The following is a 23,653-nucleotide window of genomic DNA, read 5'->3' on the forward strand; positions in this document are numbered from 1 at the left end:
AATATAGCCTTTTTTCTGGTAGGTAAGCTGGGATCGAACCTCTGACCCCAAGGTCGAAGACAAAAGCCTCGACCATTGAGCTAGAGGCTCAATCCCTAAGTTAATAGTCTTATTTGCAAATACGGATCAATGTTGGCGGTATCCGAAGATGCCCTAATGAAGCTCTCGCTCCTAACGAACCGGGTTTGTAAAAAAGTTGTGAACCATACACGAGCTACAAAAACTAAGGAAGCAAACTGATGAACTCAGGACCTTTTGCTCTGATACTATGTCAAACGACCGGTTACTCCAAAAGCTAAAGCTGTTGGAGAAGGTGTTATTTAATCTTTTATACTTTAACAGTTAGGCCCTAGTACCAAACTAAGGCCATATTCGTTTCGGATTTTGAGAATTGATTTTGATTACAGAACTGATTATTGGAGTCAAAATTGTGTTTAAGTCTGACTAATGATCAGTTTTGGACCCAAAATTGATTCTCAAAATCCAAAATGAGCATGGCCTAACCTAAGGTAATCCAACATGTACAGTTTATTTTTGCCTTGACCGGTTGACCCAACTATATAGCAAGCCTTAGTAGATGAATGGTTCGGATCATCTGGGTTAGCAGATGAATGGTTTGGATCGTCGAGTAAATGGGTCCCACCTTTAATTTTTCTTACTCATGCTCGTATGCATTTACAATTCACACCATGACTACCTCTACAAAGTGAATTTCGAAGGAAACTCAATGTAAAAAACCATTATTGTGTGATTCCATTTAACAATCCATGAATTTCCATTGTGAGAGGATGTGTAGTATCTCCTGCCAAGAACTTGTGAACTCTCCCATACACCTCCACCAAGCTATACCCACATTCCTTCCCTTGCCCACTCTCAAAAACCATCTCCCTAACCTTTTTAACCTCATCCCATTTCCCCTCCTTGGCATACAAATTAGACACCAACACATAGAAAGAATCATCTAACCCTTCTAACCCTAACCCTAAAACCCGCTTCCTTATCCGCTCACCCGCCGCCAATTCTCCCTTAATCACACACGAATTCATAAGCGAACTCCACACTAGTCCCCCGGGTTCAACGGGCATCGATTCCATGAACCGCTCGGCTTCTTCTAGGTGCCCGGCACGCCCCAGAAGGTCGACCACACACCCATAATGCTCAATCCGTTCGTGGATTCCATAAACATGTCTCATAGCGTTGAAGGCCTTTAGTCCCTCCTCAACTAAGCCTGAATGGCTACAAGCATGTAACACAGCAGTAAATGTGACACTATCCGGATTAGTCCCTCCTTGTAACATCTTCTCAAAGAGGGAGAGTGCTTCTCTCCCATGACCATGCATCGCCAACCCACCAATCATGGCCGTCCATGTTGACACATCTCGTCCGTCGATCTCCTCAAATACTCGGGTCCCACTATCTAGACACCCACACTTGGCATACATGTGTACCAAACTCGTGCCCAATTGAACGCTACCCGATAAATCCACACCCTTACGTGTTATGAACCCATGAACACATTTCCCCAATTTTAACGCTCCTAAGCTCGCGCACGAAGATAACACACCCACCATTGTATCCTCATTCACCTCTACCTTCTCTCTCATCATCTCCCCAAACAAAATCAAGCTCTCTACTTCGCGCCTTGATTTTAAATAACAAGAAATTATGGCGTTCCATGTCACCGTGCTTCGTTGGGGCATTTCATCGAACACTCTTTTACTCGATCCGACACAATTCGATGCGGCGTACAAGTGTAAGAGACTAGTTTGTATGTACACATCGGTCTCGAACCCGCATTTTACGAGGAGAGAATGGAATTTTTTTCCTTGAGAAAAAGAAGTGGCGCGTGTGCATGCCTTGAGAAGGAAGGGGAATGCATATTTATCGGCGTAGATTCCGTTTTCTAGCATGTCGTGAAAGAGGTAAAGAGATTGAATTGGGGTGGTACTAGTAGAGTAGCCTCGGATCATGGCGTTATAAGAAAATGCGGTTGGGTTTTCGGATTGATCGAAGATTAAGCGGGCGTAGTGGAGATCGCCGGAATCCGATGTGGCAGTGAAGGCCACGAGACGGGCAGCGATGAGGCTGTCTTGCCGGAGTCCGGCGAGAATGACTTGGGCTATGATTTGTTTTAGTCGGAACATATCGGGGCACGTTTGAATAAGGGCTAAGAGGTGGTGTCTCCGGTCTGTGAGGGGTCGAATTGGAAGTTTTGGCATTTGGAGATTTTGGCTAACTTAAACGTTGGGGGTGGAGGGGCTTAACGTTAACTCATGAAAGTAAATTGGGGTGTCGCACGGTGTTTGTAAGGGCCATGTTTTGAATTTGATGAGTTTGTAAGGGCTATATGTGGGATTAGAGCCTCTGCCGTTACTCCGTTAGGTTCAAAATTGGTATGTTTTCAAAATTGGGGTGCAACTCGGCCTGGATTGGGTCGGGTTGAGGCCAACCCTAGCCTAACCTGAGATGGCTTTCCCTCAACCTTAACCCGACCCAACTTGAGCCTTGGGTCAAGGATGGTCAACCCTACCCAAACCCGCGTCAAGGATGGTCTAACTTGTTTTTCATACATCGGTTTGGGTTGGGTTGGGTTCAGGTTAGCCTAAAGCTAAAAAATAAAAAAACCCTATGATATTGAAAATCATGATAAAATTAGAGGAGAGGTGAGGTTTGGGTTGGTCTAGTTGCCCAAGGCCTCAATCCTAACACAACCCGAAATTAAATCATGTTTAATTTTCTCAACCAAACCAGAGAAAATGCCAATCTAACTGGAGTCCAAATCAGGTAGAACCCATCGGGTTCGGGTTGAGCCCGACCGAAGTTGCTCCCCTAGATAGAATGGTATGTTGCAGCTTCTCGTCCGCGTACTTCTCTTCTTGACATGAAAAAATTCTGGATTTTGAGCAAGTTTTGTCTCCATCTGTTCTTGTTTTTGAGGTCTTCAAGAGGAAGGTATAGAAGAAGACAAATACGAAGAAAAACAAGGACAGATGTTATTCATAGTGTGGCCCACTCCTTGGATGGTTAGGAATTAGGATCTACCGTAGGCAGTCGGTTCATAGCGAGGCCCACTCATTGAATGATTAGCATCATCTAATCAGGGAAGCATCTCATGATCCATGGGTTGTACTCACTGGAGGTTAGGATCATCTTGGAACAAGGAATTCATGATGGGCCCCACTTTCAGGTGGATGGATCACCATTCACCTATTTTAAACATGTGATTTATGGTGGGCCCACTCCTTGAGTTGTTAGGAACATCTACTAATGCAGGATTGATGGTGGGACCTACTTCATAGAATTAAGATTCAACCAGAGAGAGAGAGAGAGAGAGAGAGAGAGAGAGAGAGAGAGAGAGAGAGAGTTCCTATTTCATTGAAAAGGATGTTCAAAAAAAAAAAAAGGAAAGCAAATATAAGATTAAAATGTAAGTTATACAAATAGACTATCAACATGTTAGATGCACAGCTAAGTGAAGAAGAAGAAGAAGAAGAAGATTATATTCAAAGCTCCTCAGGGATGCTCTGAAGAACAGGCCTCCAAGCCGCACGATTTCCCTTCAATGAATCTTGTCTCCTCAAATGTCTCCTTTGTATCACACGTAGTAGTTGATCCAAGGACGGCGGTGGAGAGGACCCCACCGATGAAGCCGACAATTCATGGGCTCCATTCCATCCATTTCCGATCAATGTCATAAGATGACTCAATTGTTGTTTGCTCAACAGAATCTTCATTTGGACCCCACCACCGTCCTCGCTCTCCGAAACACCAACCTTACCATGCACCTGGTTTATGGCTTCTAATAGATTGCTCTTCATGTTCTTTTGATTTCGAACCCTTGCCGGAGTCCGGCAATCTCGCCGGAGAATCGCTGCATTTTGATCGAGAAATCTTCTTTCCATCTCTACCATCTTTTCTCTCTCTCTCTCTCTCTCTCTCTCTCTCTCTCTCTCTCTCTTATTCTTATCATAGGCACCCATGTGCCTCGAGGAGTTATATAGAAGTTACACCAGCTCATGAACTAGGGTGGTACGAAACCAAGTTCATGGTGGTCTATGTATCTACATAAAATAATGTTCCTCCAGATAGAATAGAAAAACGGTATTTGGGATTGAAGCAAAGGCAAAAGACCTACATTTCATGAAGTAGCATTTGACTTTTGGGGCATCACATGAAGAAAAAGAAATGCTAAATGACTAGTGGCTAGTAGGCTTTTTCCTAACAACCACTTTTTGGCCCACATGTGGCACTTGGACATGATCATTGATCCAAAACACCGACTGTGATTCTGATAAAATGTTGATCGTACGAGCCTAGAACCTCGATTTACTAATTAAGCTTTGGTTAAGGTTCCTCCAGGCAAAGCAAAGCTAAACCGTTGATTTGTTTAGTCATTTTATCTTACTCATGTAAAGACAAAGATGTGGGTCACGCCTCATAATCTTCTATAGGATCAACTGTCTCGATTTTAAGATAGATACACCAGTTAGGACTCAAAAATCGAACACTAGCATTGATCCCAGTGGTGATTGGACCCGTTTTACAATTGTAGTCCTAGCAATTGACCCAACACTCAATTCCGGCCTGATTGCCCTTAGTTCCGCCTTGATTAGATGATCCTAGCTTAAGCTTATGGATGAGATGTCTGTTCGGCATCAAATTGAATCATGTAGGTTGTCTCATGATGGTCTACTGGGTCAACAATACCACATTGGACCTGAGATCTATGGTTAGGATTGAACCCTAACGGCGATCCATTTTTAGGGTTAATGAGAGCCGAGGTTGGTGGTTAGGATAGAACCCTAACGTAGATCGTTTTTTAGTGTTAATGAGCATCTTTTGCCAATTAAACAAAGTCAAATTCAGTCCTCGAGATTTATGCTCATTAATCAAAAGGGTTTTCCCTTAGCTTCAGATAGGAATCTTGTAATATCATTACACAATGTAAAATATAGATAGGTTGAAGTGGTGGCTCCATGTGGTCAGAGAAATATAAAGAAATGGTATCACCACCGACCCCTCACATGAAAAGAGCTAATGTTGCGCGGAAATCAAAGTGTAATAGCGCGTAGATGTGAAGGGAAAGGATGTGTTGGATAACTGCCAATGTTCTGTATTCAGGCTAATTTTAGTGTTCCTCAGCTGGACATTCTACAAATAATGTAAAATATATGTAAATATATAAATAAATATATTGGTGAAAAACCATAGGCCAACCGCGTGTTGACATCAAATATGCGGCGGGCAATTCAAGTATTTTTTTTCCTTTTTATTTAGTCTTTATATTTAAAGGAAATCTGACGTCAACGTCTCCCGGCCGCCGTTGGGCCATCGGGTATGACCAATCTCCTATTCATAACTCTTTTCAGTATTGAAGAAACACGGCTTAGAGAAGTTTCTTAACTAATCATATGAATCTTCTCAGAGTTCATAATCTTAATCTTTAAGGATTATTATGTAGGGACCCACTTTGCTCTTTACAAACTTATATAATTGTACAGGAAGTTGAGATCCCTACGTCTAAATCATAGTTAGAAAGCTCGGATTCCCGAATCTATTGCACAACATGCAAAGATGCTTGTGAATGGAGATGAAAATCATTATGATTTACTTGTTCCTTAAAATATTCCATCTCCTAGACCTCATAGAAAATGAGAATTTTAATGTGTTTCAATTCAGGTGATGAGATGCAATTATACGCATGATTAAAGAAGGGAAGTGATATAATCACCCCATTTTCTTCCTTAGGCCACCCCTAGTGTATTTATGACTACCCCTATACACTACAAGGGGCTGGCCCAAGGAAGAAAAAGGGGTGAATATATCATTTCCCTTAAAGAAGGCTACTGATATTTGCACTAACATGTTTTGGTAACAAGACGTCCTTTCTAATTTAATTATCTAGTGAGAGCATTTTGGGAAGTCTGATAGCTTTTGACAGTTGGTTAAATAATGAAAGATAGGCGAGTTTGTCTCATTATCAAAACATGTAGTGGGGATATCAGTTGTCTAAAAGAAGCTTTTTTTTTTTTTTTGAAATGGTGCAAATTATATTAATAGGGGAGGGTAAACATCAAGACCGAGGAGGTCCCCAACAACAAAGGAAAAAAGAAAAGAACACTGATAATGAAGAAGCGAAGCTCAAAAGGGTAGATAATAACAAAAGGGAAATGATTTCAGCGCTACATGTTTTGATAATGATGCGCGAAGCATCTTAACGTTTAGCATTTGAAGTGCTACGAGAATAATATCACAGTTATCGCGCATCTTTATCAGAACATGGTAGCGCTCTGATAAATTCTGATATTTCACTAAATCTTGGATACATTACAAAGAGCCCAAAGAGTGTTTATATATAACACTCATGGGATATACATAGAAAGAGATACTGATAAGAACGGAAAGAGATAAACATAATCTAATCTAATTACCTATTCAAATCAGTATGCCTAAACTATGCCTAATCAATCTAAGATCTTTAGAGATCTGATTTTATTACTGATAAGAACGGGAAGAGATAAACATAATCTAATCTAATTACCTATTCAAATCAATATGCTTAAACTATGTCTAATCAATCTAAGATCTTGAGAGATCTGATTTTATTCTCTAACACGCTGTAATCATTTCCCTAAAAAAAATACTAGACTCGCTTGGTTAAGCCCAGCTTTGGCAAGACGGTCCACCACGCTATTGAATGAACAACGTACATGCTGATATCAAATCAAATGCTACTCCACATGATCTTGGATCTCATCAAACAGCTCCACAAATCTCCATGGGTTAGCGCTGCTACTGTCCAACCATCTAAAGGTATTTAAGGAATCTCCCACTACAATATAATTAGCCTATACAAGAGACTATTATCGGTAATCCTAATATCCTAAAGAACCACTCTCACCTCTACCTCATTAGAATCTTTGATCCAGTGGCGCCCCAAAAAATACATCTCATCCCTCCCTCCTCATCTCTATCTAACTCAAGTAATCCTCTCATCTGTTCTGGCACAGGGTTGCCAAGAGATAAGCCATTGAAATATAACTTGAGCCATTCAGGTTCACTGATGCTTATAATGACCCCACTTAGGCGGCCAAAACTGAAGAGAATTGGAAAGAAGAAATATAATACCACCTATGTATGTAGGGCTTAAAGTGGACCAAGTGTGGAGATTTGATCCGATCAAAGGAGGACATTTTGGCTTGGAGCGTGAAGCAATCAAGGCATTAAGGCTGATGATCTAAAATTATAATTAAAGTATAATGGCTTGTTTGGGAAAACTCTACCCGAACCCGAACCTGAACCCGACCCCGGACTCAACCCAACCCGACCCGACTTTTCTTCCAGGTTGAACCTGAGCCGACTTTTCTTCTAGGTTGAACCTAACCCGAGTTGCACCCCTATCAATAATGGGCCGCAAAATGGCTTTCCTCGAAATTGCGTAGCAAAGTGCAAAACGGTGATTGCGTGTATCCATAGGAATTTGAAAATGGGGTGGGGATACCTTATGTCATAATAATAATAATAATCCTTACTATTCTAAAAGCCTAAACCTAGAAATTTCGTCAAGCATCTTTAGTCAAAATTCCATCTACGTCCTGCCTTTCATTTTGTAAACTTCCAAATATGTCCCACTTTTGCAGGGTATTCTCGTCATACCAGCGTCCTTCTTTGCCCCTCCACATGCATCCAAAAAACTTTGGATGATGAAAATTCGTCAGGTGCTTTGTCCGTGTGTATCCCATAATGCGTTTTCCTAATCTTCCTTATATGTCCGATTTCAAGACGGCATTTACGCCATTTTGCCCTTCTGAAAGGTTTGTGTAGAAATCCCGCGAGCTGTAGTCTCCCAATGTCACGCGTCATGTTATGTTTTTCATGTGCTTCCTTTGGTTTCTCCGGCAGCAGATACGTGTCCCACACTCCCACTTTCGCATTGAATTAATCCATTACAAACGGATTTTAACAAAACCTCCACCCGGGTGTAGTACTTCTTCTCGAGCTCTCTTCCATCTGGCGAGGGTTTTAGCTTCCGGAGCTCTATTCCATCATGGTAGGATTTTTGAATGTTCGGCATTCTGTGTACACCGCCTGATCTCCTTGGCATTTGCAAGAGGGTCTATTTTTGAATTAAGGTGCTTGCCTTTTCCCTTTTTTTCTGTTTTTCTTTCTTTTTCCTAACCTAATTTGATCTCTGTTTTGAATTTCTTTCTATGCAGATGATTTGGTGGAATATTTTGATTTTTTCCTTTTTATATTCTTCATGTGCTGCTGCTGCTCCATCTCTCCAATCTGGAACTTTCGATGTAAACATCAAGGTTAGTCAAGTCTCTCTGCAACTGTAAGAGAATCAGAGATGAGATGGGAATGGAAATCTGTGTTGACCTTTTAATGAAGAGAACAATAAGGAAGGAGTGGAGAAAGCATACAGAGAGCATGAGAAATCCCACTAAATTTTTGCATTTTTCATTTTGTTGCTGGTTTTAATTTTGAGTTCTTTATCCCATTTGATTTGACGAATTTACCAAATTAAAAAATAATTTCAATGAAATTTGGAGTATCAGCCACCTGAAAAATGTATAAACTGAAATAATTTGATTTCTTTGTCTACAAGATCTTATCATTTTGAGTTATGTACATATGACAAATTCCTACACTTTAGTGGGTTTTTTTTCTTTTTGGCAAAAGACAGTTTTAGGATTCCTACACTTTTGTTTCTACGAAGGAGTTGCATATTTTATCTTTGAGGTTTTATGTAAATGTTGTTCTCCTTTCTGATATTTAGTTGACAAAATGTTTGTGAGATAGGAGCCGAGGAGGGGGGAGGGGGTCAGACTTGCGGAGGAAGGAGTGAAATTTGATATATTGTATCATACTATTCTGCAATTGGTTGATAGGAAGTTCTTTAATTTTTAATTTCTGCTGTTGGATTGTATCATATTATTCTGCAATTGAATTGTTTTGCCTTCCATGAGGGGTTTATGATTTTTGTTTACTGGCTTACAGACATGGTTGATGAACAATGTATTATATTTTCTAAAATGCCTCTTCAGTTCATTCCTTTGTATCAATTTCAACAAACTTATTTCGAAGTAAAGTAGCATAGTTTGCTTACATATTGTATGCTTTGTTTTTCAGGAAAGACAATCCGATAGAGTATGCACCGCTAGCATCCATGGACAAGGGATCATGAAGACCCAAGGAGTTTCCATTCTGGTAGTTGATATTTGCATTTCGTAAATTCACATATATTGTCGAATAGTTAGGATAGCAGACACTATTATTTTCAAGACCTGACTTCATATTATAAATCTTCATCTTATTCTCATCTGGTTTATGATATGTAGTGGAGCTACTACATCTTCTGCAATTATTGGCAGCTGTTTCCCATGAGATTAGAGCCATAATGAGTGGTGTTTTAGGCGAGTTATGAAAGCTCTGTATTGAACTATGATTATTTGACATCAAAGTTCTTAAGTTTGGAGGTTATGGATGAATTTATTACTGTTATGATCATATGATGTTTGAAGTCCTTAATTTTGGAGATTATAATCAAATTTAGATTGATATTTGAACGCAAGTTTGGGAATACATAGCAGCTCTTCAAAGAAGTGAAGTGTCCATTGTATACTGGTTATATTCCTAGGTATGTTACATTTCATATTTACAAGAAATATGAAATCAAAGTATCGGACTAATTGGGTTGAGTAAGTTTTCATTTCTTTGAAAACATTCTTAGTGATGGACAGGTTAGTGTTATTGGATTTTTACTGATCTATAATTCAGATGTAATAGAAAATTTGCAAATCCTTAGGCATCTCTAAAAGAAATGCCTGCAAATCGGTTATCAAACTCCTCATATTCAGCTACAATCTATAGGAGACCCTTGAACGATTCATGGCAGAAGAGAGAGAATAATTTGGGTTCTTGCCTTCTTTGCGGATTTCACTTCTGAGGATCAAATGAAGATTTCATTTCCATAAAAAAAAACCATTTTTTGTTAGAGATATGTATGGTTGTTCGTTGGAGCTAAAGCAAAGTTAGCTCTGCGGAGTGGGTTTTCTTCATTTGATTTATGTATGTAAAAGTGTTTGCTTCAATGTGAAACTGTATATAAGATGATTGGTGGGTGGCTTAAAAGAGGCTCTTTGCTGCAATGACAAGCTTGTTAGGTGTTTTTCCAATGGCTCCATGGGCAGTAGATTATTTTGGAGAACATATCTGCAGTTTTGGAAACTCTAGATAGAAATAGAAAATAAATCCATCATTTTAAATATTTTAAAATAAAACTTTAAACATTATTGGGAATCTTGCTACCCTAGGAAAAATAAAAGGAAGAAAAATTAGTCTCGAGAACAACAGATGCAATTTAGAATGAAGGTAGACCAGGACGTGCAGATTTCTTAAGCCTATCATATTTATGATTATGCAATCATTTCCTGTTTAGTACTTACACTAAATATAAAACATGTATTTTTTGCTCCTGACATGTTTTCTTATTCGGTTGTTTCCCTTTGTTCTCACAGCACAAATAAGTTCAGCATGGATGATTATATCCTATTCGATGCAGCTTGCAACCTTGTCATTCTACAAGTATATATGTTTATATTTAGGGAATTGCTAGCGTCCATTGCAAAAGGTATTTCGCGGCTGGTCTTTTGCATGTCAGATCAACCACCTCGTGAATGGAGACAAAAGCTGTTGTCTTCATTCATGAGATGGTTGTTTTGACATGCGATAGACCAGCTGCGAAATGCCTTTTGTGATGGACCCTAGCAAATTCCTTATATGTATGGTTTCCTAAAGCTGGTTTTATTCATCTTAAGGATATCTTAAGGATATTTGACACAAAAAAGCGACGTCTATACCTTTGACAATATATTAATGGAGATTTTAACTGGTAGCAGAGCACTAGACCAGAACATGACACCAGAAGACAGGTCGTTGGTCAGATGGGCCACACCAATCTGGTTTAATATGAATAAGAGGTTCAGCATCATGGACAAGAGGCTTGGTGATCACAACTCAAAATCTTCCCCCTTTCTTCTCCATTTGTATCATTGTTATACCTCTTTCAAAGAGGGTTTTACACTATTTTCATCTGTCATTTTCTTCCATCTCTATGATTACGATGTTAATAAAACCCGCGAAGCACGCCTGCTGACCTCACATTGGAATTTATTACACTACATTACAAGACAAAAGCTTTAGAAACTCCCACCATTTATGAAAAACTGTAAACACAATCAAATTCATGTGAAGCTCAGATTTCAATTTGCATGATTGAAAAGTGGCTTCAACTCTCAAATAACCCCTTGTGCCCCTTTAATGCCATGCTTTTATGTATTTGCAGATCATATTGGACATGGTTTTTAAGACCCAAGGACAAGTGAATTCATAGAGCTTAGAAGATTAACTAGCTTTTAAGCAAGTTGTGGGCTGTACATTATTTTCATTTCTTAACTCTGCTTTGTTGGTCTCAGCTTTGTTTGTTAGTCCAAATCTCAGTTGTAGCTTTTAAGCAAGTTGTGGGCCAGATACTTTGACTTTGATCTCACAACAAATTTTTATAACATTGGATAATACCATGTTAATGTTGCTGTCACAGGTACATGCCTTTCACCAGTATGATTGCTTGAGGATTTGAAAGATCATGTATCATTTTTTTCTTCTTTTTAGAGCAGAATTTAATTTTGTCTTATTTAATTATCTGTTTGTTTTTTTAAGGGATTGATTTCTTATTTGGACGGTTTTAGGTTGTATTATGCTAAAATTGAAATAGGGAATCCTCTAAGCGGTGTCCCAAGAAATGTGACCTCACTGCATATTTCAATTTTGACTTCATTATATCTCGGTTCCCAAATTCTTCATCCATATCGTGTGAGATTTGAGTCCGAAAAATATCCTTTCGAATGCAGATTTCAAAATGAAGATCTATGACTTTGGGATTGCACATGTATCATTCAAAGATGCTCCTTTAGCTGTCAACTATTTTTTGGATTGTATGTGTCTCTATTTCCTTTCTTAAATTTGCATTCTCTATAACTTCCCCTCCATTTTGTTTCTTGTATTCTATTTAATTTTATTCTCTGTAACTTCAAACCTTTACTGAGTTAACTTTGCACAAGCTAATTAAAAAAGTTCAAGAAGCAGCAAATATGCCATTAAAGACAAATTGCATCTCCTTAATATCATATGACATTCGTCAAGAGGCTTGATGAATTCATAACTTGCCAAAGCCTCATCATAAGAGTATCTACTTGAACTCTTATGGTAGTGTTGAATATGGTATTTTCTGTGGATGGCAATGAACCGAAAATTGGCGCTCATTATCATTCAATTTTTGGTTCGATATTTGTAATTTGCTTCTTGATCCGCAGTCATGCCATTCTCTAATTATTTAAAATCAAGAAAATATGAATTTCTTTTCACTTTATTTTTCGTTTATCGGGTTCCTACCCTTGGATAAACTTTGAAAAGGGTAAATCGTATGTTACATCCATTGATGGATTACATATGGTGTTTGAATTGAGATAAAAAAAATTCATTACATGACCTTCACCTCATCCATTCCTTCAATTCAAAGTAAAACAGATATGAGAATAATGTTATGAATCATTTCACATTTGTTGTCTTTGTTGACCGTAGGGGATTATGTTGGTTGTTGGGGATTATGATCACCTATATTTCAAAGGAACCGATATGTTACCTATAATGTCACCTGTGTTTCTATTCTCTATCTTTACCTTGAATATCTCAAGATGAGAGGTATGAAAATTAGAAGAGGAGCTACTACTAAAGGTTAATTTGTATAAATTCGCACTTGCAAAATATTGAGAATTTATATCACTAATATTCATATTTTCAGAGAAGAACAGACATTGAACAAGCAAAATTTCAGTGTTTATGCTTTATGCAAAGTTCCATCTTTATGGAATCTCAAGGTTTATTAACTTGCTTGGTGACCACTGATACATGTGCAGGTTTGCTTGCAATCAGCTTCGCATATTTCCTAGAAGTATACATATGTATGATTTTCTTCTTTCTTTTTTATGTCTAAAACTTCTCTATTTGTTATATTGCCATCAGTCCCACGTGCAAGGCACGTGCACTTTTTACTAGTATCCCAAGTGCAAAACCGTCATATTTGCCTAAAACAAGGGAATTTGAAACCAGCGTGAAGGGAAAGCCATTTGTCGCTCAATTTCTTGCTGGAATTGAGTGGCTGATTTTACATGAACATCCTACTTGCTTTCACACAAGAAGCATTTTCCACCGTTCAAGGAAAATCACACTATGCTTCTTTATTACTAAAATGGCAACCATGACCAAGGTGGTGTAGGATAGGATCCATTCATATCTCTTATCGGTCTGATCAGATTCACAGTTTTCTTCGGATCCTACTTCCTATGTCACAATCACGATACATTTCAAATCGGACCATCCATCTGAGTGTCATAGGTCCTACTTACATTTTCATAGTTAAAATTCTCAAAAGATGGCAAATGCAAACTTGACTGGACTAGCTGCGAGCATGATTCGGTGGCAACACAATGGGCTAAGGACTTGTCATCAATGGTTAGAGAAGGAAGAGAAGAGGGTGACATGAGACCTAAGAGATGAATGAGAAATATTAAAATAAGAATCTTTTGGAGAAATGCACATGGCTTATTTTTTTACTAAAATACCCTTAAAATATTACTTAAAGGTATAGAAAGTTGGAGGGTATTTTCATAAAATAGTATAATACAATTGGATTTCGGACTGTCCTGTGGGCTTCTGTTGGTTCTCTGGATCCGATCGGTAAGAATTTCGGATCCTATGATAGGGTCCCAAAATGTGTCCATGGATCTTGCCAATGTGTATGTCCTGTCTGTTTAAGTTCGAATTCGGATGGTCCATGCGACCGAGTCCTTTGCCACCTTACTTTCCTACTCTTGTCTTTCTTTCGGGTGATGGATACAGCTGTCAAGTCATTTTCATTTTTGAACAATAGGGTGCTGATATTGGCAATACCAAGTTTTGATAACTGCACTAGCCCATCTTATCTTTTATTAGGGTACTGAAACCGAGAGCAGGACCTAAAAGGGGACCAGACAAATAGATTATTGCCATATCATCCCAAGTGACGTGAGAAATCCCATAGATTTAGGAAAATCAAGAAAAAGTAATTTTTTTTATACACATGGCATTTTCTAATTGCAGGTCCCATGCTCTGGGTCTCCATATCAATTTCCATTATTTAAAGAAATTATTACAGACTCATCCATAGGCCCCAAAGCAAGGATAAAAAAATAGAGGAGCGTGTGACAGTAGCAATAAGGCTATTTCTGTAAAATTGTTCCAAAACATGGGCCCACTAATAGGCATAAGAGTGCATCAATTTTGGGCCCCATGACAAGTGGGCCATAGCCTAAAAGAAATGAAGTATTGTTGTTTTCCTATGGATACATCCCAAGCCCAGCCTATTGCCCTTGGTCCCACCATTTGGTGTGGGAAACAGATTCGGACGCTATAGTGTACAGCATAAGTAGGACCTACGAGACTCCGACAAACGATCCAATATGAAATAGATGGTGATCCATAAGTAAGATCCAAGAGGGATCGGATCGATAAGAATCCAAGTGGATCCTATCCGAAATCGATATATTGAGTCCCCTAATTTTAATAACTATTTCAGGGATTAGCTAGTGACCATCCCAGAAGGCATTTGGCGCTTGGGCTGTTGCATGTGAGAGCAGCCACATAGGTCCAGATTTTGTCTTTTTTATTTATTCATCTGATGTGGCTGCTCTCACATGCGACAGCCAGAGCGCGAAATGCCTTCTGCTATTCTCCCTAGCAAATCTCCTATTTCAAAGATATTTTTGACTTTTCTTCCAAAAAAAAAAAAAATCCCAAATTAATAGGACAAATATCCCAGCTTTCCTACTCCCACTATGACTCTCACGGGATAAGAGGGATCCAAAACTAAACTCCCCATAAAATCCCCCACCACTCACCAAACACACACACACACACTTTTTCATGGATTCTCTCTCCCTCTTCTTCACCTTCGCCCTCCTCTCCATCAGCCTCTATTGGTTCTTCTTCATCCTAGGCTCCGCCGAACGTAAAGGCAAGCGCGCTGTTCACCTCTCGGGCGGCTCCATCTCCCGCGAAAATGTTCAAGACAATTACAAACAATATTGGTCCTTCTTCCGCCGTCCTAAAGAACTTGAAAAATCCGAAAAAGTCCCACAATTCGTAGACACCTTCTACAACCTCGTCACCGATATCTACGAATGGGGGTGGGGCCAATCCTTCCATTTCTCCCCTTCCATCCCCGGAAAATCCCATAAAGACGCAACCCGAATCCATGAAGAAATGGCCGTCGATCTCCTCTCCGTCAAACCCGGCGATAAAATCCTAGACGTCGGTTGTGGGGTCGGCGGTCCGATGCGGGCCATTGCCGCTCATTCCAAAGCCAATGTGGTTGGGATCACAATTAACGAATACCAGGTTCTTTATTTTGAATCTTCCCTGCAAAATTTTGAGTTTAAATTTTAACATCTGGGTTCGAAATTCTAACACTAGGTATTGTACATAGGGCAATCATTACACCAAGAAGTGCACTTGTAATCCTTTCTCTTTCATTTTTATCAGGTCACCCGCGCCAGATCCCACAACAAAAAATCAGGGCTGGATTCACTCTGCGAAGTCATTTGTGGGAATTTCCTCGAGATGCCATTCGAAGATAATTGCTTTGATGGAGCTTACTCCATTGAAGCAACATGTCACGCGCCGAAATTAGAGGAAGTTTATGCAGAGATTTACCGGGTTTTGAAGCCCGGCGCGTTGTATGTGTCCTATGAGTGGGTCACTACGAGCGAATTTCAGCCGGAGAATTTAAAACATGTGGAGATTATACAAGGGATTGAGAGGGGAGATGCATTGCCGGGGTTGAGGAGGTATGATGAGATTGGGGAGATTGCGAGAAGTGTTGGGTTTGAAGTTTTGGAAGAGAGGGATTTGGCGAAACCACCAAATGGAGAATGGTGGAAGAGGTTGAAGATGGGAAGGATTGCGTATTGGAGGAACCATTTGGTGGTTTCTGTTCTGGGGTTTTTGGGGATTGCGCCGAAAGGAGTTGTGGATGTTCATGAGATGCTGTGTAAGACCGCGGAGTATTTGACGTGTGGTGGAGAAACTGGGATCTTTACTCCTATGCATATGATTCTCTGCAGAAAACCAGCATCTTGAAAATTTGAGGGGGAGAGATGGAGGTAGTCTCTGTTTTCCTTTCTTTTTTATGGTAGCCTCTGTTTTCCTCTGTTTTGTTCTTTTTTTGTTTATTGTGCTTGTATTTTTGTAATGACACTCCTTTCTTCACTTTACATTCCAGGATATGAATACAACCAGATAGATTTTTGTCATTGTATGGGGAGATGGAGAAGATAATGGAGCTGCTTTTTTATTTGAGTTATTGTTACTCTTTCATAGGGAAATTGGATGTCTGTTGGTAGGAAAAGATACTTTATGAATTAAAAATCTCCTCTTATTTTGTCTATGTTAACTGCTGTTTTTCTTTTCTTTCTTTCCTTTCTTCAATGGAGGTGGGATTAAAGAATGCCTGAAATTTGAAATATATGTGGGGGCTTTATTTTATAGAAAATTTTATATGGGTGCTTTGAATTTATTTCAGGATGAGTTGAGAGAATAAAATAGAAACATACTAAAGCCAAAAAAGAACTATGCCTCTTTTTCTTCCTAAAAGTTCTACTGTCATTATGTAAAGCCTAATGTATTGACAGTAGCACAGTGCATATTTTGTTCTGTTTATTAGAAATTAGAAATCTCATTTCTGGATCTTCTCCTTGGATCTCATCTTAGCTATGCATTGCACTGAGTCTCACGTATGTGTTTGGAATCTTGCTCACGCTCCTTGTGGAATTTGTGTATTTTATTTTAGATGTTAGTAGACCATTTACATAGAAATTGTCTTGGAATAAAGTTAGACCTATGCCATACAATTGAATTAAATTGTAGAAGATAATGTTTTGGGATGATGCAATTTAGGATGGACAAGCTACAGTGTGTTAGGATTTGGCTTGTTTCCTGCGGTTTTGTGGGATTCGTTGGAAGCTAAATTAGAAAGAAAAACCAAGTTATTAAGTTCTTTAGCACACAGTTTTTGTATGTCTGAATGAACATAATTAAAAATTATTATGGGTTGTGACCAGACTTAGTTATAAAATCTGATGTGAGTGTCCAAGATCCGAACTGAGGATGCCAATGTACAATAATGGCTTTCATATTGTCTAACTTGCAAAAAAAATAAAAAAAGTATAAATGAATATATAACAAAATTCTAACGCTCAAATATAACTTGCAAGACAGAGAAATTCCTCAATGCCGATAGGGGTTTTGGGGAACATATACAAAATAGAGGTTCTGTTACTGGATATATTAAATTCCTGAATATTAGTCTGCAATCTCATACCATATGTCAAGAAATGAGTGCATCTAGTAGTGGAAAGTAGGAATTTGATGCAAATCTATATGATTAAGATGGTCTATGGTAATTCTATGTGGAACTCATATGTAGGTCAACGATGGGAAAACTTAAACATGAGATGATCAATCGTTCATTCACAAAAAAAATCAGTAATCACAGATTCTGTTGGGGTTCATGGACAATAATCGATCATTCACAACAAAATCAGTTATCACAGATTCTGTTGGGGTTCATGGACGATCCAATCACTCTAACGCCCACTGGTTCTCCCTACAAACTTCTTCTTCCTCGGTGTAATCGTTCTTGATATTGAATGTCTTTTGGATTTCATCAGGGTTCTTGCCCTTTATCATATCCGCCACTGTTTGGCAAGTCAGGTCCAACAGGCTCTTTATGTTCAGATAGTTTGCAGCTTGAAAACAACTGAACAAGAAACATAAAATGAACACCAAAACAATCAAAATGTAAGTCCAACAACTTTCATTATGGATAAATAAAAAACTTCTACCACAAGAAAACATCTTAACAGTGAAATGAATGTCTCTTTAATTATTGACGAGAAACAGAACCTAACTATCTTAATGGAGGAATGATAGATACAAGGGAGCCCTTGCATAGAACCTACGAAGAGGTGAACCTAAAATAATTCAGTGTCGTGGTCCTTTCTAGGCAACACTCACAATGAAACTACGAAGCCTGCTCTCATCTCCGTGCTCGCGTAGAAGGGTTTGTTTCAATTAAATATTAAGAACTAGGTAAAACTTGAATTTGCTCACTATATCCCTGAAAATCATTCTGGATGGAACTTTAATTAGCTATATGGGTGCGTTTGGATTACCTGAATTAGGAATCAGTATGGAAATCACATTCCAAGCCTATTCTAATCACCCCTGTAAACGGAATGGCATTTCCATTTATAGTGTTTGGGTAAGCCGTTATGTTTCCTCAAGGGAATCAGTAAGCTAATAGGGCAAGATTTTACAAAAGAAGGGTTCCTTGCTTCAATCTCTAGAAGATAACACAGGATTTTTCTTTTTCCTTTCTGGCATTGAAAAAACAAGCTTTTTTTTGTTTTTTTGTTTGAAAATTTAAAAAAAAAAGCTATTTTGGATAGCATCAAAAGCAAAACAAAATTTATAAGGAGGAAATGAAGAGATCTACAGTCATTATTTTTTTTTCTAAGTTTAAGTAGGTTCAGAGTTAGGGTTTCAACAGAGAGCCATCTCTTCTCTTTCTTTACTTCTAAAATACAGATGGTGATAATGGCCTTTCTCTTTCCTTCCTTCCTAAAACAAGCAATAAAAGAGGATGAACTAGGAATATAAAAAAACACCCAGAGATTAAAAAAAAAAAAAAAAAAAAAAGGATTAAAATCTGCTGAAATGATAAAAACCGAGATAAAAATTTTGATAAAAAAACAGAGATGAAAATCTGCTTGAAATATGCCTCAAAACCCTAAATATCTACTTTAATGGTGATGTAGGTTCTAGAGAAGGTTCTGGGGTGTAGGTAAAAGAAGAGAGGGAGGGTTGCATGAGGAAGGGCATTTCAATGTACAAGTGTGTGTGTGTGTGTGTGAGAGAGAGAGAGAGATAGCACCCATCTCGGTGGGTAACAGATTCCTACAAATATTCCACCAAGAGAGAGAAATAGCACCCATCTCTCTCAGTGGGTAACAGATTCCTACAAATATTCCACCAAAATTTCTGCCGCTCATTTCCCATTTCGATACAGTGTGCAAGCCAAACGTGGGAGTGAGCGAAAATAGAATCAAATACCGTTACTATTTCCCCATTCCCGCAATCCAAACTCGCCCTATGTGTGTATGCGGAGTTGGTGTGTGTGTGGGTGGGTTGGGGGTGTGGTAAGGTTCTGAAGTGTCCAAGTGGGTGGGTTGGGGGTGTGGTAAGGTTCTGAAGTGTCCAAACATTTAATTTCAAGCAGGTCATGACTAATCAATAAAGTAAAAGCAAGGTGATTCCTATTAACAAATTAACCTTTTGAAACAACAATAGTGTATGAAAAAGAATAGCGTAGGAAACACAAGCATATTCACATCAAACATAGCTGCAGGAAACATGCTACAAAGATAGTGTATGAATAACGAATTGATAGGCATGTTCACATTGAACATAGCTACAGAACACAATGCTCACACATGCAGATAACTGAATGCCGAACTGTTTGGATGTAATCAACTTAAGAATTTAGTAGTGGGTCAATTGAAGTGTTTGGATGTAATTAAGAATCCTGAAGTTGGAACTCACCATGAGAGAGATAGTCACAATTCCTTCAAAAATATTTCTTAAAGCTTGGATGTCCCTTGCAGCTTTTAGATAAAGCATTATAAACTTCAATTAGTAGTACTGGAAATCTCGTTGTTATAACATAGTTCAACCTTTCTGGAACTGGCATAAGGGCCTAAGATAGGAACAATAAGCTGTACTCAGTATTCAGTATGAAACAGAACAAGAGAAAATAACTTTGTTAAGAAATAAAACAGAAATCACCTGGAATTCTCCATAATGGTCCATATGATGATTTGTTATATTTCAGATTGCCCTCAATTGATCAATAGTGCTGCTAGTGTTATACGATCTGTGAGTTTTAAGTTCCTTCATACAATCAAGTCCCAATTTCGCACCCCAGTCTTTACACAACCCGTATTTCTGTAGTTTCTTAAAATGATCATAGTTACTCAACTGATCTGACTGTGCCAGGTCACTGGCATTGCAAAGAAATATCCGTCCTTCTGTGCTTGACAATCCTTTTGTGCATATCACGATTTGTTTTGGATTTAATTTCAAATCAGTGATTCCCTTTTCGTGCAAAAATGAAACCCCTATGACCAAAGCCCTTCATTACACATAAGTGGCAAAAGTTAATATCATGAAAAAAAATTATGTAAACAAAAACTAAGAAATCGGCATCATCCAATGAAAAATATTACCTCGTCAGTTTTGTATTGGGCTGCAACTCGGGTCGGGCGGGTCGGGTTTTGGAGAACCCAACCCTACCCGAGAAATTCTCGGGTCGGGTCGGGTCGGATTTTTTTTTCAGAAAACCCACGATTCCCAAACCCAGCCCTACCCATGATAAATCTCGGGTCGGGTCGGGTTTTTTCACGTTGACACAATTTTTTAAGGAAAATTCTTGTTTGGCAAGGCAACTTAACTCATAGAAGCAAAAATTACACTCACATTACACTTGAATCAAACAATGATGTAATTACACTCACATCACACTTGAATCAAACAATGCTGTAATTAAACAATGTTGTAATTACAATCAAACAATGCTGAATCAAACACTTGAATCAACTCAACTAACAGAAGGAGAAATTACACTCACATACAGTAACAGTGGGTGCGTGGGTTTTCACTTTTAACTTTTAACTAACAATAGAAAAAAATGTACATATTATAACTTTTGTAACTCGGGTCGGATCGGGTCGGGTTGGGCCCCTTCAAACCCGGCTCGACCCGAGATTCATGCGGGCTTTTGAATGCTCAACCCGGCTCGACCCGAAACCCATGAAACCTGAACCCAACCCAGGCTATTTTCGGGTCGGGTCGATGCGGGTCGAGTAAAACCCAGCTCGAGTTGCAGCCCTAGTTTTGTCATCAGGGATGAAGGAAGTTGATTATTCCATAGCACCAAATCTTGGGGAATTCCGTTTAAAATTTCCAACCTTCGATTGACAGTTTTCGAAAAGCGAAGAATAAGAACAGATAGGTAGCAAGTCCAACGTTCTAAGATGATGTAACAGAATTGATCTCCCTCCTCCACTCCATAGTACATGACGATATTTCTATTCAAGTGTGTATCTCTATAAATAACAACTTCATTCGGTGTTCCTATATGGTCCGACCAAACCCGCTTCACGGCAACATTCATTCCATCATAAATACCTTCAAAAATCTGATAATCCCCCGGCGGAATTACTTTGTTTGAGAGGATCAAAACACATCAATTATCTTCATGATCATGTTTTAAGAGAGAGAGAGATGTCTTGCAGCTGCCGGAGCAGCGATGGTGAAGGAAGTTGCCACAAATATTGATTTCCAAATAATGTCTCACAGAACAGATTTGAAAATTGGATTTTTTTGCACCGTTGTAGCTGATTTGGTATCCAAACGTGGCCTTAGAAAATTCTAAATCCCTCTCTCATAAGTTCATTCTTAGAGTGTATAATAGGGGAAGCAGTGATTGATGGAGGAAACTGATTGAGTCCTTCACATCTTCACCCATAAATTGGCTAGAGTAAGACCTACTTGAAAATAAGTTAAATATTGTTGAATGAGAAAATAGAAAACTTATTTAAACATGGAATTTTTTCCCTCTGTTTTCTAATCCCGTCACATGCTCTTCTCACTCACTGCCCTCTCAAATCTCTCTCCCACCAGCCCTCCTATCCCTCTTTCACATTGGGTAAACAAAAATTCCATGAATTTAATCTTCTTATACTTTAACACTCCCCCTCACGTGTGGCTAGGGGTGCAACTCATGTCGGGTTTGATCCTGTTGAGGTCAGCCCTAGCTCAACCCGAGCCCTGGGTTGAAGATGCTCAACCCTAAGCCAACCCGCCTTTAAATCTCCAACCCTAACCCAACCTATCTAACCCAAAATCGGGTTGGGTTGGGTTCAGGTTCACCTAGGGCGTAACAGAAAAGTAAAAGAAAAAATACAATCCAAAGAAAATCATGACAATATTAGAGGACGGAGTTCAGGTTCGGGTCGGGCTGCCAAGGCCTCAACCCTATCCCAATCTGAAATTAAATTAGGTTTCCTTTTCCCAACGGAACCTGAGGAAATGCAAACCCAACCTGAGCCAAAATCGGGTTGCGCCGTAAGCCCGACCCAAGTTGCACCCCTATGTGGGGTCCCTTTTTTAAGGTTGGCCTACGCATGGCACATGTGGCCCCCCTTTTTGGGTGTGGCCATTACATGTGAATTTTTAATATTAAGAAGGTTTGAACTGAGGCCAATTGCTCTGGTACCATGTGAAACAACCAATTATTCCCAAAGCTTAAGCCGATGGAAGAGCGTTATTTAATCCTTTTATACTTTAACAAGTTCTACCCGGTTCCCAACAAGATCCTACACGTTAAAATGATTCCTCTCAAAAAGCTAAAAGAAGATCAATGACATTGTTCCAACTTATCAAGGTTCCTTACTTGGACGTCGGGAATAGTCCCGGGCTTTGGAGTTAGTATAGTTCCAACTTATAATGGTTCAGATTCAACGACAAATAATACACATCGAGGATTGGATTGTACATGCTAAAACCTGGATTTTATAAGCTAAAACCTAGATTTTATAATCCTAATAATGTACGGCCGGTCTAGGTCGTAGCTAATAAAATCTAGATTTTACAATCCTGGATTATAAAAGCCTCGTGTCCAATGGGATACTAAATCCAATTAAATGAATAGCGGACAAAATGAAAGGAGCTATAGCCTTTTAGTACTTGGTGGTGTCGTTACAAAAATTGGCTAAATTTCAAATATTCAGAAATTGGGCTTCACATAAATGTCATGGGAAGGTTTGGAAACAACATTGAGAATACAAGGTCGTTGTAGACCTGATTTCAGTGGAGATTGGAGAGGACTAAACAGAGGAATGTGGTTCTCTTCCTTTTTCTTTCGGCGGTTGCTTTTGGAAGATCCAGAGACATAGGAAGGCATACGTGAATTCTACGTGAAGGTATTCTATTTTTTGTTTTCATATGAAAGTGGACACGGCAAAAGGCATGAGAGAGAGAGGTATTTTAGGATTTTATTTGAAGGTGAGTGGTCGGTCGGTCTGTCCACCCCAACTACCCAAAAGTAAAACAGTTCCAAAACGGGATTTCATTTTCAAAATAAAGACCAAAGTGGAATTGACCGACGATTTGATCAATTCCACACCTTTATTTTTTATTTTTACATTGCGTGGGTATACAAGCTCAATTCGTTGTCTTTTGTGCATGTGTCACAACATGAGATTTCGTCATTATCTTCCAAACGAAATCCCGTTTTGCCAAGAGCCCTTGGTCTTTAATAAGCATGAAAAGGGGAGTGGGGGACATAGATAATACAATTTGATAGGAGTCTTGCATTAGAAGTCTGATTGGGGCCTACATACCCATATGTTGTTAGCTTGATTTGGACCCTTCA

General features: G+C 39.0%; 1 protein-coding gene, 2 long non-coding RNA genes and 1 pseudogene across 4 annotated transcripts; 2 read left to right on the top strand and 2 right to left on the bottom strand.

The window, feature by feature from the left end:
- Positions 1–740: 740 nt before the first annotated feature.
- On the bottom strand, positions 741–2,144 carry LOC143864455 (pentatricopeptide repeat-containing protein CRR2, chloroplastic pseudogene; annotated as a pseudogene).
- Positions 2,145–7,980: 5,836 nt separating this feature from the next.
- Positions 7,981–11,839, top strand: LOC143864352 (uncharacterized). 2 transcript variants are annotated; one of them, XR_013241142.1, is made up of 4 exons: positions 7,981–8,132; positions 8,217–8,315; positions 9,136–9,213; positions 11,606–11,839. It is a non-coding gene; the product is annotated as an uncharacterized LOC143864352 (long non-coding RNA). The 2 variants fall into 2 exon arrangements; XR_013241141.1 differs by lacking the exon at positions 11,606–11,839 and adding an exon at positions 11,351–11,602.
- A 3,105-nt stretch (positions 11,840–14,944) lies between these two features.
- Positions 14,945–16,546, top strand: LOC143864382 (24-methylenesterol C-methyltransferase 2-like). Its single transcript, XM_077375312.1, has 3 exons — positions 14,945–15,498; positions 15,643–16,262; positions 16,382–16,546. The coding sequence occupies exons 1-2, from the start codon at positions 15,025–15,027 to the stop codon at positions 16,237–16,239; spliced, it is 1,071 nt and encodes a 356-aa protein (XP_077231427.1). The 5' UTR covers positions 14,945–15,024; the 3' UTR covers positions 16,240–16,262; positions 16,382–16,546.
- Positions 16,547–17,581: 1,035 nt separating this feature from the next.
- LOC143864362 (uncharacterized) lies at positions 17,582–19,066 on the bottom strand. The gene is made up of 2 exons (XR_013241144.1): positions 18,333–19,066; positions 17,582–17,917 (listed from the first exon to the last, which is right to left on the bottom strand). It is a non-coding gene; the product is annotated as an uncharacterized LOC143864362 (long non-coding RNA).
- Between the last annotated feature and the right edge of the window lie 4,587 nt (positions 19,067–23,653).

The sequence above is a fragment of the Tasmannia lanceolata genome, unplaced genomic scaffold (genome assembly GCF_043159265.1).
Source record: "Tasmannia lanceolata isolate RefF3 unplaced genomic scaffold, GAP_Taslan_0.1 ptg000048l, whole genome shotgun sequence".
Taxonomy (NCBI): domain Eukaryota; kingdom Viridiplantae; phylum Streptophyta; class Magnoliopsida; order Canellales; family Winteraceae; genus Tasmannia; species Tasmannia lanceolata.